Below are 19633 nucleotides of genomic sequence, written 5' to 3'. Positions count from 1 at the left end.
TCTGCCTGCCTGCCTGTCTGCCTGTCTGCCTGCCTGCCTGTCTGCCTGCCTGCCAGTCTGCCTGTCTGCCTGTCTGCCTGCCTGCCTGTCTGCCTGTCTGCCTGCCTGCCTGCCTGCCTGCCTGCCTGTCTGCCTGTCTGCCTGCCTGCTTGTCTGCCTGTCTGTCTGCCCATCTGCCTGCCTGCTGCTGTGCTCCCACCCATGATGATCGTGGACTAACCCACCGAAGCTGTAATCAAGCCTTCAATTAAATGCTTTCTTTTATAAGCTGCCTTGGTCACAATGTCTCCTTATAGCCCTAGTAAACCTAAGACAAAGGCAGAGAGTGTTAATTGGGATTTTTCTCCTGAGAGCCGGTAACCTGCCTTTAACCTCATGGTTCACACCAAAAGAACAGACACCAGAACTGAGATCAAATTTAACCTTTTCTGAAAACAGGGCTACAAGACAATCAGAGAGAAATTAGACCAGGATTCTAAGATTCTTAATCCTGGAGAAACACACTCCAAGAATGTCACTTCACAGTCCTTCAGAGAGAGGTCTTTTAAAAGGACTCGGTCCCTTTTCTTGGCAGTGGGCACAGAAGGATAATGTGACTGTTGCTGACCCCAGGAATATATTGTTGTCTATCAAAAGTGTGGAAAGAGGAGGGGTGCAAACACTCATTGTGAATATCAGGATGGAAGCAGAAGGGTGTTTTTCTCAAATATTTAAATATAGGTCACAGAGCCTGCAGCGCTATTCACTGAAATGTTAATTCCACTCAATTCAACTTGACAAACGTTTACAAACAATAAGGATTTGTTGAATTGAATTGAAATGTTAACATTTATCCTCCTGTGATACTGCGTCTGAAAGAATTAGAAAGTATCCGTAGACTATAAACTCCATTCCACCCTGAGATGAATATTAACTTCAGAATAAATACCACCATCAAATATTTATATCTTGCCTTATTTCAAGACACCTGTCACTGGATCACTTAGAGGCTTTGGCAAAACAACACGGCACCCTGCCACATTTAAATAGTACAAGAAAATAAGAAACGGGGCAGAGCTTCCTGACTTTTATTTTAATTTAATGGGCAGGTATGAATATTTATTATAAACAGTCCTTTGTTCTCATTGCTGGGTCATTGTCTCTGTACTTCCAGCAGGGGCACATTAACCCCATCTCTAAGGCACGTTCCTCTCAAGGTTCGACAGAGGTTTTGTTTCTTGTTTTTGTTTGTTTGTTTGTTTGCTTGTTTTTAAGATATTGATGTACTGAATTGTATGTGAATATGTGCATGTGTGCTTGAGTATATGTATGTGCACCATATGAGTGCAGGAACTCACAGGAGGTCAGAAGAGGATAGTAGAATCCCTGGAACTGGAATTACAGATGGTTGGGAGCCACCGTGCGGGTGCTGGGAACTGAATGGGGTCTTCTACAAAAGAAGTAAGCACTCTTCACCACTGAGCCATGTCTCCAGCCCACTCCACTGTGGGAGCTGGGATCCAGGAGGGGGTGAGGGAGGAACAGTCACAACCCAGTAACAGACTCAGGAGACCAGAACCATGGTGCAGCTCTACTGTATTGCCCAGCAGCATACGTTTTTATATACCTTTTGGGCCAATGGAGAATGGGCACAAGCTCTGGAATAGCTGACCATCTCACTGGCACTATGGGGAGGTGCCAGGCTGCCCACACCCATGTGGACTTCCATAAAGATGGAGAGTGGGAGGTTAAAGCATCCACTGCCCTGTTCCAAGCCCCTTCTGGGATTCTACTAGTTTGCTAGGAGCCCCTTATTTTGTGTCACACAGTATGCCAGGGGACATGGACACTCGTAATTTTAGGGTGGCATGAAGGTCTCCGTGTGTGTGTGTGTGTGTGTGTGTGTGTGTACATGTTTTACAGTGTGGTCACTTGTGTGTTAAAGTCATAGGACTGCCTCATGTGCTGCCCTTTGCCTTCCACATTGTTTGAGGCAGGATATCTTTATTGTTCTCCATACCCTGGAGAACAATACTACACACTGGAGGACTCTCCTGACTCCCCTGCAATGCTCTGGGATCACAGATGGCCATTCACTACCACATTTGGTGTGTGAGACTCAAACTTGATTCCTCGTGCTTGCACAAGATGAGCTTAACCACTGAGCTATCTCTCCAGCCATCCTGGGCTATCTCTAACCTTAATAACCATTCATTATGGATTGGGGTCCAGATACTCTGCACTTCCTTTCTGAGACACAAATCCTCCAGAGATGTAGCTATGTGGCTATAGAAAGCTGGAGGCATGTGATAACCTCTAACAAGGAATGTCCTCACTAGCAAATAAGACCAAAGGTCAGAGGAGTATGGAAGAAGAAATTCAGATAAAGGGATATTTGCTTAAATTCTGCTTGCAGAGCTATCTTTAGTAGCTAGTTAAACTACGTATAAATGGCCATATAAAACATAAAAATTATTCATTCCTGAAATGAATCCAGAGTCCTGTATCTCCGTCTTCTATTACCCTCCTTTCCCAAGTTCCCATATCACCCACAGCTATGTTGCCATTGATAATTGCCTACCTCTGACCCAACACCACCTTGACTATTAGATAAAATCTTTAAAATGTAAAAGTTAGCAGACCGCTACCTTTTACCAGTCCAAAAGCTAGAATCTCATCAGATAGCCTCTGAAACCTAGAAGGAGGTTTATCACTGCTTTTCTGTACACTGCCCACCTGCCGTTCCCACCAAGGTATTTGATAAATGTCTTGACTTCTGGCTTTCTTTCTGGCCGCACTTGTTCGGCACCCAATAAGGTTTCATATACTACTCCTATGGTAGAAGAAGTTTTAGGAGGCAAATTTAATCTGTGTTCCAAAATGATGCTCAAGGTTTGGCACAAAATAAACTGTTTCTTGCTCTTTTTGTGCTAAGAATTGTGTGTTGCATTGAGCACACCCATAGCAATATCAGACAGTATTTGCAGGCACTATGCTAATTCCTTTGTGTTCTTTTCTGTGCATGGCTGTTTCGCCTGCATATATGTCTGTTTATCACATGTGTGCCTGGTTCCTTCAGAGGCTAGAAGGTGTCAGATCCCCTGAAACTGGAGTTGCTGACCTTGTAAGCTACCATGTGGGTGTTGGGAATGGATCTGGGTCCTTTGGAAGAACAGCCAATGCTTTTACTTATAGATCCACCTCTCCAGCCCCCTAAAACACCCTAAAGAACAATCACACGAATTATTGACTCCTGACCTCTCAAAGGGCCAAAGCCAACTCCTTACCTGTCCTGGTAGAGGCCACTTCCTGCCCTTTGAGGTTGAACTGTGTCCTCTGTGGCCACTGCATATACAAGGCACATATACACACATGTGGGGAAATAACTCACCCACATAAAAATGAAGAGAAATAAAATCTTCAAAAAACTATTTGAAATAGCTTCCATTATTGTTACTTTGCTGGAGCAAAACTGAGGTAAAGGAAGATCACACACTTTTTAAAGCTACACTGTGTTTGGAGTTGGTTTGTTCTGGTGGTTCACCCCTTTAATCCCAGCTTTCAGCAGGCAGAGGCAGGTGGATCTGTAAGCTTGAGGCCAACATGGTCTACACTGTGAAATCTAGGACAGACAGGGCTACATAGTAAAACCACATCTTGAGTTTAAAAATTAAAGTTGAATTGGTTTATCCTTCTGTGCTTGGAATAGACTTGTAAAGCCCAGCAGGCAGAGATGGGAACTATGGGTCTCTGGACCCTCAGCATCATCAGGTTCCACTGTCTGATACAACATAGGATGAAGAAGCTTTGATTTCCTTGAGGAAAAAAATCTGGATTAGGGAAGGCTAATTTTTAAAGTATATAATTAAATATATGTGTGTATGTATGTATGTATGTATGTATGTATGTATGTATGAGACAGGATCTTTCCATACAGCCATGACTGGTCTTGACTTCCCAGAAATCCTGCTGCCTCAGCCTCCTGAAGGCTATGGTTATAGATTAGCCACCAGTCTGGCTTTCAAGAATTTGTATTCTATTTCCTTCCATTCTGCTTTCTTGCCTGCATCCCTCAATGACTTGAAGGGATCATAGCAGGACTTCTCTGTCATATTTCTAAGCCATTGTAGGCATGAAAGAAATGCTTAATGTGTGCAAGAAGGAACTCAGAAGTAAAGAGTATGTATATTGGAATCTACCAATGCTAATTTTATTTGTACATGCACATATACATATATATATATATATATATATATATACACATGCACGCACATGCAGACACATACATGAACATATACATATGCACACATACATGCACACTTTCACACACACGTGCATGAACACACACATACAGATGCACATTCTCACACACACAAACATGCTTGCACACACACACAAACACTCACACACGCTTGTACACACACACACAAACGCACGCACACACGCACATACCGAGATAGAGCAAAAGCACGATTAACTCTCTCCTCAAGTCCTGATGTGCCCACAGCCTTCCAGGTCATCCAGAACTTGAATGCATCAGGCCTCCTGCTACACTGGATGGACTTGTCTCCGGTGTCATAGCTGACGTCATAGAATTTATCCTGCTGGAACAGGTACGTTGCTTTGGCAGAGTAGCACTCCTTAAGAAGACCCTTTACAAAAGAAAGAAAGGAGAGAGTCTGAGCCCATCACTTTAAGCTCCATGTCAAATATGCACAGAAACAAACCCTGCCTGACATTTTCCTACTGGTCCCAAGGCACACACCACTCTCTGGCTGCTGACAGTTAGATACAGCCTGTGTGCTTTAAGGTAGAAATCTCAAGTTCACCCAGGAGCAGGCAATGCAAGACCCACCTTTCTAGTGACACCAAGTCCTTTGAGGAGCTAAGAGAACCAAAGGCTCCATATCTACAATATCAAGGCCTCAGTTTCTCAAAAGAAGTAAATTTCTAAGTCACTCAAAGCAACGCTACGAGAAAACAAAATCTTGATCCATTGTGGTATTTTACACAGTTTCACGGAACTTGAAACCTAAGCTTTTAAATCTCCTTCTTTTCAACAGATATTCACACTGAACAGCCAGATGTGACAATAACCCAGGAAGAGCTAATCCAGTGGAAGAATGAAACAAGATTGAAGCAGTGGCTCATCATCCCAAAGCATCAGCAGCAGTGGTTCATCATCCCGAAGCATCAGCAGCAGTGGCTCATCATCCCAAAGCACCAGCAGCAGTGGCTCATCATCCCAAAGCACCAGCAGCAGTGGCTCATCATCCCGAAGCATCAGGAGCAGTGGTTCATCATTCCGAAGCATCAGCCACCATTACTCTTTTGTTTGTTTCACCCTGATCTTATTCGGACTGGTGACTTGACTCTGATTGTCGTCACTCGACTGTCTTGTCTTCACCTGTTACTTCAATGGAAGTCATGCTTCCTGAGAAGGACTTCCTGAGAGTCCTTACGAGGGCCCCCACTTCTGTCTGTTGACCATTCTTCACTGATCATGTCCCCGGTGCAAGCTCTTGTCTGTACTTGTCTCTGCTTTACATTATCCTTCTGTTTTTACTTTATCATATTATTTATTTACTGTGGATGACAGCGCTGCATATATGTGTGCTGGCTAATCTTTATGTCAACTTGATACAAGATAGAGCCACCTGTGGAGAGGGACCCTCAAGTGAGAAAATGTCTCTATAACGTAGTAAGCAAGCCTATGGGGCATCTTCTTCACTAATGATTAACATGGGAGGTCCCAGTCCATTGTGGGTAGGGATACCCCTGGATTGGTGCCCCTGGGTTCTATAAGAAAGGAGGCTGAGCAAGCCAGAGGTAGCAAGCCAGTAAGCAGCATCCCCTTGTTGCCTCTGCAGCGGCTCTGGCTTTCAATGCTGGGCTGAGACATGAGAAGCATAAACGAAATAAACACTCTCATCCACAAGTCGCTTCTGGTCAGAGCGCTTCATCGCAGCAACAGAAACCTAAGGTAAGACCATGTGTGCCTGTGCGGATGTATACAGTGACAAGGCTGGGTACCCTTCCCTACCACTTTCCATCTTACTTCCTTGAAACAGGATCTCTCACTGAACCTAGAGTTCTGCTGGGGGCCACTAAGATGCTGCGGTTCTGCTGTCTGTACCTTCCCGCACACCTGGCTTTTTACAAGGGTTGGTAGGGATTTGAACTCATGTCCTTACAGTATGCAACAAGTGCTCTTACCCACCGAGCCATCTCCCCAGTTACTGCATTTTTTAAAAAGTTCTGTTGCCTGGCCTCTGAGCCTTTTAATGCTACACAGATAGAAGGACGTGGCTTCCCATCTCCAACCTCTTATCTGAACCTTCCGCTGGTCAAATCTAGACAAGAGCCAGTCTTCAAAGATGCCTAGGAAACATTTAATGCAAGAGTCGGGCCCTTTTGTCTGCAAAGGGCTCAGAATAGATTGCACAGTAGAGATAGATAGGCAGGGAACGAGTTCTGCTTTCACGTTCCCTCTGTGTCACAATGCCTAATCTAGCACATTTGATAACCATAAGCGAAGTTGACATTTTCTAAAGTCAGACTGTTTATTCAGACACTGAGTGTGATGGTGGCATTTAAATTCAAATACCCTTGATCCTGTGTCTCTGAGATGGTGGAATTCAGATGACAGCAGCTTGGGTTTGGGGCTTGCCTCTTAGTTCGTTGCCTCCTACTGCTTAAACAGTGGACACTCAAACACACTTGGGGAGAGTGCTTGGACCTGGGTGTTTCAGGACCTCCTCAGAAGCTCAGCCCAGCCCGTGGGTGGTATCCTCCCCTTGTCCAGATCACGAAAGAACCTTTGACTTCCACGAGAAACATCCAGTTTAGCTGTCTCTTTGCCAGCAGTGACCACACAGACTGCTTTATGTCAAAATTCTGCATTTCACACACAGACATTCTGTTTTATTACTCTTCAGCAACCAACATTTTAGCTCGATGAATAAAACCTACCAACAATCCTCTCCTATTGCTTTCCCCACATTCTCTCCCAGGCCACCATTACTGACATGCAAACAATTTTTAAAAAAAATTGTTTAGCAGTTGGGCACCAGTAATCATCTTTATGGCGATGAATTCATTCTAAAATTGTATATAGTTTTTGTACAATTTATGCAATGATGCCAGGGTCCTGGGCATGCAGCCCCCAGGAGGTAGTAGGTACTTGAGCTGATATTTGATAATAGAATGTATGGAATAAAATTCAGACTGCAGTAAAGAAGGCACAGCTTTCACCTAGAACATCATCCAGTAAGAGCCAGATGTGGAGAAAAGCCATGAGATTCAATGGTTATTACACCACGAAATAACTCTAGCTGTGGTTACCTCCACAAGATCAATCCAGCCAAAATTCTGATGAGGCCAGTGTTCTGCAAGCCTACAAACACCAAGTGGCTGCCCGCTGGTGGATGCTGGGGTAGGGGGAATTCTCCCTCTTCCTCTGTACCGCTGGTAGATTTTTTTCACCTTCCAGTAGATAGCCTTACCCCATACACATCAGAGCAGCACAAACTGGACTTAGTGGGTTATCAGAAAAGTGGGGGATACTGGAGAGATGGCTCAGCAGTTAAGAACACCTCATGCTCTTTCAGAGGACCCAAGTTCAGCACCTAGCATCTATGTTGTATGGTTCACAACTGCATGCAATTTCATCTATAGGAGATCCAAACCACTCTACTGGCCTGTGCTACATACACATGTTGGACACACATAAACACACACACACACACAAACACAAACACAAACACAAACACAAACACAATGAGAAATGAAGTAGAAAGAGACATAAGGGATATGTCTCTTTCTTTCTAGGAAGAGTTGGGGGAGAAACATGAAGTGGGGTAGACATGATCATGTTCCATTGTACACACATATGAAGTACTCAAGAATAAAAATAAATAATATTTTTAAAGTCAAATTAAGAAATGACCAGACCTCCTAATTGGCTTCATTTACTTATGTAGTAAACATTTCAGAGGTCTTAACACACACAGAAACTTGTGCCAGGCTCTGGAGATATGACAATGAATCAGAACATCACTGTCATTAAGCAGCTTCTCGTGGGACCAGAGGCTGAGAAGCAAACTACACTATAGGTGCTAGGACAGGAGGCAGAGAAGTGGGCCACAGAGTTCTTTCCTTAGAGACCTTAGAGATGCCACACAGGGCTCTCCCATGGGAACACATCAGCCCAGGGCTGAGAGAGGGGAAATGGGGAAGGGTGGGATTAGGTGTTAATTCTGAATGAACAGAGTTAATTGATGAGTTGCAGCTTAGCTATTGAGATGGGCGGAAGGAAAAGAAAGAACGGTCAAGGGTCTTAGATGCCACAGTCAGGAGGATTTGAGAGGAGGTCCTCTCAGGCTCCCGCAGACAGTAAATGTTGCTTCAGATCTGGAAAGAGGAAGAGGGAATCAGGCAATGTGATTGCTTTTGATTCAGCTGTCTGTGTCAGCCCAGACAGAGTCATGGCTGGCCTGCATTTCTCTCATGTGCCCAACAGAGGTGAGGAATCTTATTCTGTGCTCTAAACAGGCATCTTGGGAAAGACTTGTGATCCAATGTCCATTGGGGACACCTCTCAATCCCTGAGCAAAGCCGAATCTCACTTCTCCCAAGTGCATGTTGGTGTGCCCGATCCCTCTCAGTGTTGGTCATTCACTCTTTTTTTGACTCTCTCACTTGCAAAAACAGCCATAGAGCAGGCTGTCAGCACCCTGATCTGGAGTGTGACAGTCCTCACTCAACTTTCCTGTGGAGTGACATACTTGCCCACCATAGAGTCAAAACAACACAAAATACAAAGGGCACTGACTGAATAGAATGAAGGTCTTACAGGAAATCTTAGCCTGGTAGGCAGAGTTGCCTATGATCTTCCTCCAAAGAAAGCGGCAGATCTGACTGATTATCTATACCTGCCCTTCTGGCTGACTGTCTATACCTGCCCTTCTTAGTAATGTGACTCTTTAGATGTCTCAGCCTGGAAAGAGACAGAATCAGCCTTCTCTAGAAAGGAGCCCCCGGAGATTATCTAGTTTCAAACAGTCAGTCTTATACCTATACATGCAACACTAAATGGACTCTAAGAATGTATGTGTGTATGCCTGTCTCTGTGTGTGTCTTTGTGTATGTGTGTGTCTCTGTGTGCTTTGTGTGTGTGTGTCTGTGTGTGTGTGCCTGTGTCCCTGTGTGTGTCTGTGTGTGTGTGTGTGCCTATGTCCCTGTGTGTGTGTCTCTGTGTCTCTGAGTATGTCTGTCTGTGTGTCCTTGTGTGTGGCTGTGTGTGTGTGTGTGTGTGTGTGTGTGTGTGTGTGTGTGTGTGTGTGTGTGTGTGTGTGTGTGTGTGTGTGTGTGTGTGTGTGTGTGAAGAACTAATAATGAAGAAAGAGGTCATTAGTCTGAGCAGCAGTACAGGAACACAGAAGGGACTGAATGGGGAAGATGAAACTGACACAAATACAATACACAGAAATTCTCAAAATGATGTGACTTTTTATTAAGAATGGAGATTGAGCATGCTTTTAAGAGAAGTCAATGGAAGTATCTTTAAAAATGACAGAAAAAAGGAAGAGAGAGAAGGGAAAGGGAACAAAGAGATGAGAGAGAAAGGTAAACGGGTGGGAAGAAGGAAGGAAGGATGGATGGAAGGAAAGAAGGGAGAGAGGGAGGGAAAGAGGGAGAGAGGGAAGGAAGGAAGGAAGGAAGGAAGGAAGGAAGGAAGGAAGGAAGGAAGGAAGGAAGGAAGGATGGATCAAGGTTTTGGTACTAAAGCACAGGTCACTCAGAGGCCTTTGTTTACACTGAGCTGGGCAAACAGATTCTTAGGAAGCTGCTTGGTTAACCAACATCAACTCCTCACTTGGACCCACAAGGCAACTATAGAAGCAGACTGAAGCCTGGCAGCTTTGCCATCATGTCTGTCTCTTTCTCTGGCTGAATGAAAAGAGATTAGTCATGATCCTAAACATTGGCTCTTGAGTCCCCTGGGAAGAACCTTTGGGACAGACATCCTTCACCCACCACCTAGGGGTAATTATCCATACAAGGCCACACTTGGGACTGGAAATCTTCACCTACTGAGACACGCCCTGTCCTCCCAACCAACCAATAAGGACCTTGGTTGAATTGGAAAGGTGGGACCACAGCTTGACCAGTACTCTTCATGTACATGCCTCTTGCCGCCTGGGGCGTACTGGTCAACCATTCTTGCCAAGTGGGTAGAACCAGTGAAATGACTCTGTTGTTGCAAAATAATAAATAAAACAAGGTGGACACTAACAGGGGTAAACACTGAAGGTTGACCCCTGAACCCCCCAACATGAATGAATGAACAAATGACTGCCTACCCCACTCAAGTATACCCTTGTGCACAAATTCATACAGATAAGAAATGGGCCATAGAAGCCATTTGCCTCTAATAAGTCACAAAGAATTGTATTTTAGAGCAACCCTGAGCCCCAGTTCTGTGAAATTTCTTTCCCTAGTGTCATGCGTATTAATGACTGATGCTGGGGTGTGAACCTCACAGACCCCGTGGTTAAGATCTGCTCACTTATGAAAAGACCCCCTCAACTCTTAAGTAGCCAGGTCTCGTGTTCTGAGCCTTGGCTCACCCAGAGTCTGAACTTTGCTCGATGTTCATTTCTATCCGAGTCCTCATCCACTTCCCGTGAGTCCTTCGGTTAGACACCTTTCATTTTCCTTACGGCATTTCTTTGATCTGTCTATTTGGGAAGAGGGGCATCTACTTAACTCATTTCTTTCTGCTAGTCTAAGATCCTTCATTATGTTACAGTTAAAAGTTAAAGTCTTCCAGAATGGAATCTAACTTGCAAAATGCTCTTCTTGTTTCTAAGTGGCTGAACTTTGTGAGAAGCCAGAACTCTCATCCTGAGTCATTTCAGTTGGGCCACTTTTGGGGGAATCAGGGCGAGTCGATGCATCTCTTTCTCACCCTTGTGATGTATTTCTGGGCCATGGCTGCCATCTGTAATACCCCCCTGCTTTTGTGTTCTCGCTGGCACACTCCCTTTGCCTGGAACATGCTAGGATTCGGCATTTGATGGTGTGGAGGGTGCTTGTACATGCATTTTGGAAGAACTGGTGAACAGTCTGCCATTCTGCTCTACGGGTTGTTACACAGGTGGGTAAACTTGTCACTTTGCCTTTCCAACCTCTCCTTTCATACCTTCTTCCTGTTGTTGAAGCTACTCAGAATGTACCTGCGCTGTCAGCCTTCTGAGACCTGGCTCAGGATGTGCCTGATTAAGCTGGTTGCAGCAAGTGTCCTGCGTATATGCGTGCGGTGTCCGGCAGCATAGGACTTTCCCTCTTAGTTTTGTTAATAAGTAAATCGTCATTTGTTTACTTCCTGGTGGTCAGAGAAGGAATGTTGTATGAGAGTTTAATTCATGATTCTCTGAAAGAAAGAAAGATTTAACATGCTGTCTGTGTCTTTCCCCTTCAGCCTTCAGGTTGATAGTCTCTTGAGAACCTGAGTTGCTCTTGCTTTTAGAAACTGAAAGTAGTTTCTCTTTTCCAGTATGCTCTGAACAAAACCATCCCTTCAGCTCCGGGCCCCAGGGCAGGAAAGATGCTTCGTGGATATGGTGGGCTGAGCTCTGCAGGTCCCCCTGATTGTCCCCCTGACTGGTCTGTAGTCTCCCTGATGCAGCCCCCATGGGATGCTCTTTCTCCTTTGACTGGCTGGATCCTTTTATCTCAGGACCCTAGAGCAGCCTCACAGCAAACGGCTCCCAGAAACAGCAGCCTTCAGGGCATGGAAAGGAGGGGAAGGAAGGGGAACACAGGGAGGGAGAACAGAGGAGAGGAGGAGAGGCCAGAGGGGCAGGAGAGAGGGGAGGAAAGAAGAAGGAAGAAATGAGGGGGGTAAAGGAGGGGAGAGGGGGGTAAAGGAGGGGAAGGGGGGGAGGAACAGTGATGGGAGTGGGGGAGAAGGGAAGACACAGCTTCCAGACTGTTAGGGGTTTGAGTGTTGCCAGCGTATGATCAGACATCCCAGGTTCTGAATCAGTCTGATGTCTGCAGAACCATCCACCATTAAAGACTGCTGGACGCTTATGACTTTCTTACAGGAAGTCGTGCTAAGTTTTCCCCCTGGGCTTTTCAGAGTTTTGATAGAGCACAGGGTGAAACTCTACATTTTCTCCTGAAGCACAATTTTCCCTTAAGCCCTCCTATCTAGGGGTTGGCATGAGCTGACTAGAGAATGAAGAGGCTGAGCTAAAAAGATATTTTTAAGAAATGTAATTTAATAATTTGAAACCATGACACTGCCTACAGGAGACAGGAAAGTTAGACTCCGTCTCTTGGAGGCTGTGTAAATGCTGCTATAAATAGGGAGGCATTTGATAGCACAGGGATCACCGGCTGTCCTGCTGCCACCCGACTGGCGTTTAAAAATAGCCCCATTGGGCTTCTCTCAGAGCAGAGGGATATTTTCCAGTTCCCCCTGAGTGTCTGTCTCTGTTAATGACAATCTTAAATGGTGCTTTTCAAGTTCTGAAGACCATTCACCATAAGAAATTATTTTTAATTACAGAAGGGCACAGTACCTGCCCCACAGACAAGCTAAAACACATGGTTCACGGAATAGTGTGCTTTACTCTGCAGTGAATGCAGCCTGGGGTTTTCTGTTCCATCCTATTTTCTTCCTTTCATGAAAAGAAAAATAAGACAAGCTACTGTTTCTGGTAATTGACTCTATCACTCAAGGCCAATTGGTACAGTGGGGCTTAGCCTCCAGGAACATTTAAACTCTCTGTTCTGTATTTACAGATACCAGTACAAAATATTATTCCATAGCAAAAAATTCTACAAAAAAATCATGTCATTGTTAATTATTATTATCATTATTATTACTACTACTATTATTATTGCTACTGCTATCATTATGATTATGATGAAGATGATGATGATGATGATGATGATGATGATGATGATGATGATGATGATGATGGCACCCAGATGATGCTGACCAGAAGTGACTCTTAGGATGGGTCTTACCTTCTTCACATTGAAAAACCGTGATCTGGGCTAGGGAGATGGCTCAGTGGCTAAATAAAGCCCTTGCCCTGCAAGTGTGAGAAGCAGAGCTCATATCCCCAGAAGCCACATAAACACCAGGCAGATGTGGTGACCTCCCTGTCAGTAATTCTAACCTCAGAAGGGAAACCCAGAATAAACTGACCAGTAAACCCAAGCTAATCAGTTTGACTGTGAGATGGTGCCTCGTGGATAATGTGAGAGAGCGATTGAGGATAATTCCCAATATCATTCTTAAGTTTCTATGAGCACACACATGCCTGTGAACTCACAAGCACATTATCGCACACACAAGCACATGTGCAAGCTCATACAAACATGCTCACACATACAAGCACACATACACACACACACACACACACACACACACACACATGCTCACACACAAAAGCCCACACACACTCACATGCACATGGGCATGTGAGCACCATGGAAAAATGAAAAAGTAAAATAAAATTAAGTATCATCCTAAAATATTCAATCAGCAGGATGTACGTTTGTGTTGGATCTAGAGTCAGCTGACAGGCTGAGTCCTCATGAGAACATGAAACTAGGGTTACTATGTGGCTTCTTTTCTATATTATTTGTGTCGGCATATATGTGTGCACACACACATGTGAAGAACAGCATCCTTCTTTGCACTCAGACAGACAGACAGAATGTGGAGCTTGCTGGAATCTTCCTCAGGAGGAAGATAACCTCCAAGATACAAAAGACGCGGGTCTACGGGTTATGTCTCAGAGGTGACACAAGCAAAGCCAGTGGTCAGGTCTGCTGTTGTTGTGATGTGCCATGATGTGAAGCAATGTCTCCTGTGCTGACCAGCTAGAAGTGTGTCAGAACAGATGGGACTGACTTCACCCAGTCAACTCTGCAGACAGGAACTCCCCAGTCCTGCTGGCTTCCACCCCTGAATTCTGTGATTCTCCCTGCCCTGTGCTGGCACAGCAGCTGAAGGACAGAAGAGGTTTAGTGGGCTCATGGTTTGAAGAGACTCAGTCTATCACGTCTGGGAAGGCATGGACGTAGAAACATTGGGACTCTGAGGACACTGCACCCACAGTTAGGGAGCAGAGAGAGATACACATGAGGGCTTAGCTAGCTTCTGCCTGTTTTCCCTTTTTATATAGTCTGGGATCCCACCCATGATATCGCTCATATTCAAGCTCAGGGCAGGAGGGTCCTTCCTCCCCAGTTAAATCTCTATGGAAATGACCTCACAGATGCACACAGAGGTTTGCCTCCTTGGTGGTTCCAAATTCAGTCAAACTGACAATGAAATTTAACCATTACAGTCTGCCCTACACCTGTGCCCAGGACACAAGGCAGCTTATAACATGGTAGGATTTGGGGGGAAGAGAAGGAAAGGGGGAGAAAAGCAAGAAGTCGCGTGAGATGAGAGAAGAGGTCAAAGGACACGATGGAAAACTACAGCACAGCCGGGGTGGTGGCTGCATGTGAACGGCGCATGGAAGGAGCCCTGGGGGAGGCTACGATGCTCTGGTCTCTTGCTACATGCGGTAACCCTGCCTCACCAGCTACCCACGCACAGTAGGAATGTCCCACATTTACTTGGTGCTTTGAACCCTGGATATTTATGGCGTCAATGTCGGCTAGATCCCGCAGCTTCATCCTACCACGGTTTCACTGATGTGTAATTGAGGATAATGACAGTGTGCCGCAGCCCACCTCCTGGGAATGTTTTGATTATTTGTGGCATGTTTAAATGTATGCCTGGAAACAAAAACTTATTAACATCAGACATCTTTCTTCCATCTAGATGGATTAATTGCGTCTGTCTAAAATACGTGGACAGGCGCATTGGGACATGATCTCTTTCAAATCGGACAGTACTGACAGGAAACAAGTATGCTACTTGGCATTGATACTAGAAGATTCCACGCGGAGAGCAAGGTATCAAATGAAATCAGCCGGTGTCTCTGGCTTATCCGAATGCCGCTAACAAGGGCATGGCTCTTCCTCACAGAGAATTTTACACTTTCCCCAGCAAGGCCTCTGGCCTACATTTCCTGGACGCCGAGCATCCTCTGGAGGTCTGGCCTCGGAGGCTTGCAGGAGAGGCAAGAGATTGATTTTATGAAAGTGAAAATTTCGAGGTAGGAAGGCAATTTCTGAAATGCGATTTTCTTGTTCTTCCCTGGAAACTTGGTATTAGTGTAGCCATGAGGGTTCTTGCTTAGAACTGGCCCGGGAAATCACTGTAAAATGAACCCTGGAGGCTGGAGATGTGGGTTTGAGCCCCATCCATTAACCACCAGGCATAGTGGTGCTCTAAATAGATTTATAGTGGTGCTGTAAATCCAGTACCTGTGAAATGGGGGCAGGAGGATCTCAAATTCAAGATCTTCCTCAACTATCTGAGGCATTCTAGGCCAGCCTGGGCTATAAAAGACCCTGCCAACAAACAAACAAACAAATAAATAAAATTAAGCAGTTTATAGTAAAATCTGGCTAGAGTCAAAATTGTCAAGTAGAAAACAAAAAGCATTTTTTTCCATAGTCTTAGGATAAAATATAAGAATGTGCTGAAGCAACCTTTGAGCAGACATTTGTTTAGAGAGAAAAAAAGTCCACGAGTTCACATAGTTCACATAGGACTCACCCCTGGACTCCAGCTGAGCACACAGCATTCACACTCCCTGCGGGCCCAGCAATGTGTAGCCTACTCAGGTCTCACCTAAGGGTAGAGCTGTTTTTCAAAGCCCAGCACCCCTCCACCCGCAGTGGAGACATCCTGTGGTTGGTTCTAAAAGACCCAATGACCTATTCAGATCTGGCGGGTCCCGGCTACCCAGGCATAGACTTTTCTGGGCTCTCATTTGTACAGGCTGAGGCCCGCCGAGGAATTTTTAAATCCCAGGACTTCCTGGTTCAAACAGAAATGCAAGAGATCAGGCAAAGCTTTCTCCTCTGTCCAGTGAGAGGAGAGAAGCAGCTCTGCCAGCACAGGCGACTCAAGGCCTCTCTGGTTCTTGTCACAAAGACCACAACATGGCAGGCAGCCGTGCACCATATTCAGATAAATGCTCTTGGCTATCCACTGGGCAGAGGTAACTCAAGGGCCAGGATTTTTAGGATTCCTGTCAAAAAAAGCTAAACACCTACATGAAATCAGACACATTGTGTTTAACGAACAAAAGAGGGTGTGGCTCAGCTGTAGAACAGTTGATGTGCTTGCTTGAAGCCCTGGGTTCAAGTGCAATACTGTAAAAAGAAATGGGGTGGGGGTAGGGAGGAAGATAGAGAGAGGGAGAGAGAGAGAGGGAGATAAAGAAATGGAGGGAGAGAGAGGGGGGAGAGGGGGATAGAGGAGTTGGGAGATTGGAGCAGGGGAGGAGAGGGCACAGATGGCTCAGTGGATTTAAGTCACTTCCCTCTAAGCATGATGACATATGTTCAATCCTTGGAATCTTCATGGTAGAAGGAGAGAACTTACCACTTTAAGTTGTACTTTGACCTCTACAAACACATAGACACACACAGACACACAGTGATGCCACCCACATACAAATAAATATAATAAGAATTTGCTTAAAAATTAAATTGTCCTTCACATTCACTAAGGGAAGCTCTGGCTCTTTCTGACTGCTGGTTCTAAGAAAAGTCCTTAAATTCTGAAGACAAAAATCCTGGTTTGGTTCCCTCTTTGGTTTGAGAGATACCCAGTAATTTCCTTAGGGGGTGAATTTGATGGCTTAGAACCAAGTGGGAACATCGTTTCTAATTTCCATTGATCTAGCTGCACTCCAAGAAGAAACACACTTATTGTCTAATGAAACTCGCTAAGTCTCGGTTTGCTTTCGGCTTTCTGCTGAAGTTGTATTTTGCCATTTGTAATGGTTCTGTGAAGAAATAGTGTGGTTGAAAGGGCTTTGAGTCTCAGACTGGAAGCTTATTACTGGCAAACAGCAAGGGGGTGGAGATGGAGGGGAGGTGTAGAGGAGGGAAAGGGGGAGGATGAGAAGGAGGAGGAGGAGGAAGAGTAGGAGGAGGAAGAGGAAGAAGGGGAAGAGGGGCAGGAGAGAGGAAGGGGGAGGAGGGAGAGAGAAGACAATCAGGAGAAAGAAGAAAGTGGGGCACAGAGTGTCCTCATGGGTTTCAAGCAAGAGGACCAGGTGGCTCCTAGGACCTCCTGGTTCAACTGGCCTCTAGTTATGAGACTTACACTTTTAAAACCAAATAACAGACCCCTTGTCTACAAACTGAAAGTGTCCTGAAGGGGACAAGAGTCAGAGTGTCTAGGACGCTATGCCACCAGTCCTAGGGGACCCTGGCTGCCTGTAGAACTTCTGTACAACCTGGAGGAGGAAAGGCCTGCTGAGGTGAGACTACAGGCAAAGGCCTGAGGAGTCAGCTGCCGTCAGAGGAGTCCGAGAGTGGCCATGTGCAGCCAGGAGAACACTGGACATGGCAGAGTCAGTAGAGACGTCGGCTGACATTTTCTACTTCCGCACATTGTTGCTCTCAGATCCACAGTCTAGGCTGAGAAATAAGGATTGATTATTATTTGGAATCTCTCTGCCATCTCCTTTTGGGAACACATAGGCTGTGGGATTCAATGGTGGGCTGAGGAGGGAGCCTACGAGGTATTTCGTTTTGCCAATTCTGTTGCTTGCTTATCTCAGGCAGGGTCTATGGAGCAGCAGCTGCCTTTGAACTCCATGGGATCAAGGATGACTCTGAGAGTCTGACCCTTACACCTTGACCTTCTGAGACCAAGATCAAAGGTGTACCAGAATAACCGCTGCACGGGCTTCCCGCCTGCCGGGCAAGCATGTGTCAACAGAGCTCTTCCCAGGCTCACTTGTCAGGTTCGGAATCTCAATCTCATTGCTTCCTCGAGCCGTGTTATGTGAGAGGAAACACAGGACTCGGGCAAAGAACAATATCTGGTACTCAGCTTGTCTGTGAGAAAGGAAGCAGAGTTTGCACAGCATGTCCAGAGCCTTCCACATGTGACACACACCATACCGCCACCTTCCAACAGAGCAAACTCACAGTCCCTAGTGTCAGATCCGAGGTCTAAGTCACTGATGGCATCACTCTCTAAGAGATCCTATGTTGTCAATTTCTGCATCCAGTACTTGTCTGAAGTCAAGGAACTTCTGTCTCAGCTCCACGGGGCGGTCTGCTACTTCACTACCCCAGTTCTACTTCTGACACTAACATACTCCTCACGCCCGCTGATGCCCCAAACCTCCTCTGGGAAGACATCGTGGGCTGACAGTAACCAGACACCATAACCAGACCCTAGTGATCTCTAAACAACACCCCCCCCCCAGCCTTGTTAGCTGCTGGTGGAGAGCATGTCCTACGACCTTGTTTGCCCTGTCACCCATTTCTAGCAATTATTACTCTAAATAATTATGATAAAAGCTTTGAATTCTAGGTGGCACAGACCCGAGTGTCTGAAGCCATAGCAGGGCTGAGATAAAGAAGCTTGTCCCTACAGGAAAACTCACTCCCAGGAGTTCACACGAATGCATCGCTATGGTGTGCAGCCAGTATCAAACTAGTATGCAGTTAAGACTGTCTCCATGAAACCAACCTCTGCACAAACCACGGCTTCCTCATCCCCTTCAGGGCCATAGTTTTTTACCCCAAAGAGACATTAAAGACACCCCTCCCGAGGTTTTTCCTCTTAGGCTTCAATCAAACCCTTAAGTGAGGGGAGCCCTGTGGCTTTCGTAATTGGGAAACCAAGCCCATGAGAGCTTCAAACCCTTCACACACACCCCAAGCCGCTACCACACTGCGGAAGGCAGACTTTCTCTTACTGCGAATAGATTTCTGTTCTCTGTGGCTCTGAAAGCGGCTACTGACTCCGTGGAATCTAGTAAGCTGGCCACCATGGCACAAGGGTGCTGGCAGAATTCTAAATGATCGCACCAGAATGTCTGTGACTAGATGATGGTGGCATAGTCCACATCTGTCTGAGGCTGGCAACAAAGCAGAGGAGTAACATGCCGAGATACCATCGGCATGCTGCCTCCTGACAGTGGAATAAAAAGCTCTGGGAAAAGGCAGCCTTCAGACAGAGATGCCCCAAACTGACAGCTGCTGTGTGAAGAGAGACAGGGAAGAGTTAGCCCATCTCCCTCCTTTCTCTCTGCTTCTGGGTCAGGTTTAAAACCCCCAGCTCATCAGTGAGCTGTCAGGATGGTTGTCTAACCAAGGTTCTCTGCTCAGATCCAAATGACCCCCTGATGTCTCTTCTTATCCATAGAAATAGAGAGGGGACCTTTCCCCCCCCCCCCCGCTCCTTCCCTGCTCGAGAGGTCAGAGAAGATTGGGAATTTGGAACTAACCCTGAGGTCACAGTTAATAGTGTCTGAACCCATGCTCTCAAGCCCAGTTGGAAAATGAGCAACAGCAAGGGGTCTCTGAATAACGAATGACCAAAAATTTACTCAAAAATCATATGCACCAGGAGTCCAAGGGGTTTCTGGTGGTACTAACCCATGTCCCATCTCAGGACGTCATGACATCACAGAAACCTTCTCTTTCTGTGTCTCTGTGTCTCTGTGTCTGTCTGTCTGTCTGTCTGTCT

The 19633-nt window shown here is 45.7% G+C and overlaps 1 protein-coding gene across 1 annotated transcript in view; it reads right to left on the bottom strand.

Moving 5' to 3' along the window:
* The window catches only part of Gadl1 (glutamate decarboxylase like 1), a 139233-nt gene that overhangs the window by 63982 nt on the left and 55618 nt on the right, over positions 1-19633 (bottom strand). Inside the window, exon 11 of the mRNA XM_029543497.1 lies at positions 4432-4631. Coding sequence (XP_029399357.1) covers positions 4432-4631 — 200 coding nt within the window. The remainder of the gene's footprint in view (positions 1-4431; positions 4632-19633) is intronic.

The sequence above is a fragment of the Mus pahari genome, chromosome 10 (genome assembly GCF_900095145.1).
Source record: "Mus pahari chromosome 10, PAHARI_EIJ_v1.1, whole genome shotgun sequence".
NCBI lineage: Eukaryota > Metazoa > Chordata > Mammalia > Rodentia > Muridae > Mus > Mus pahari.
The sequence above is the reverse complement of the archived record's forward strand: the minus strand, read 5'-3'. Positions and strand labels throughout refer to the sequence as shown.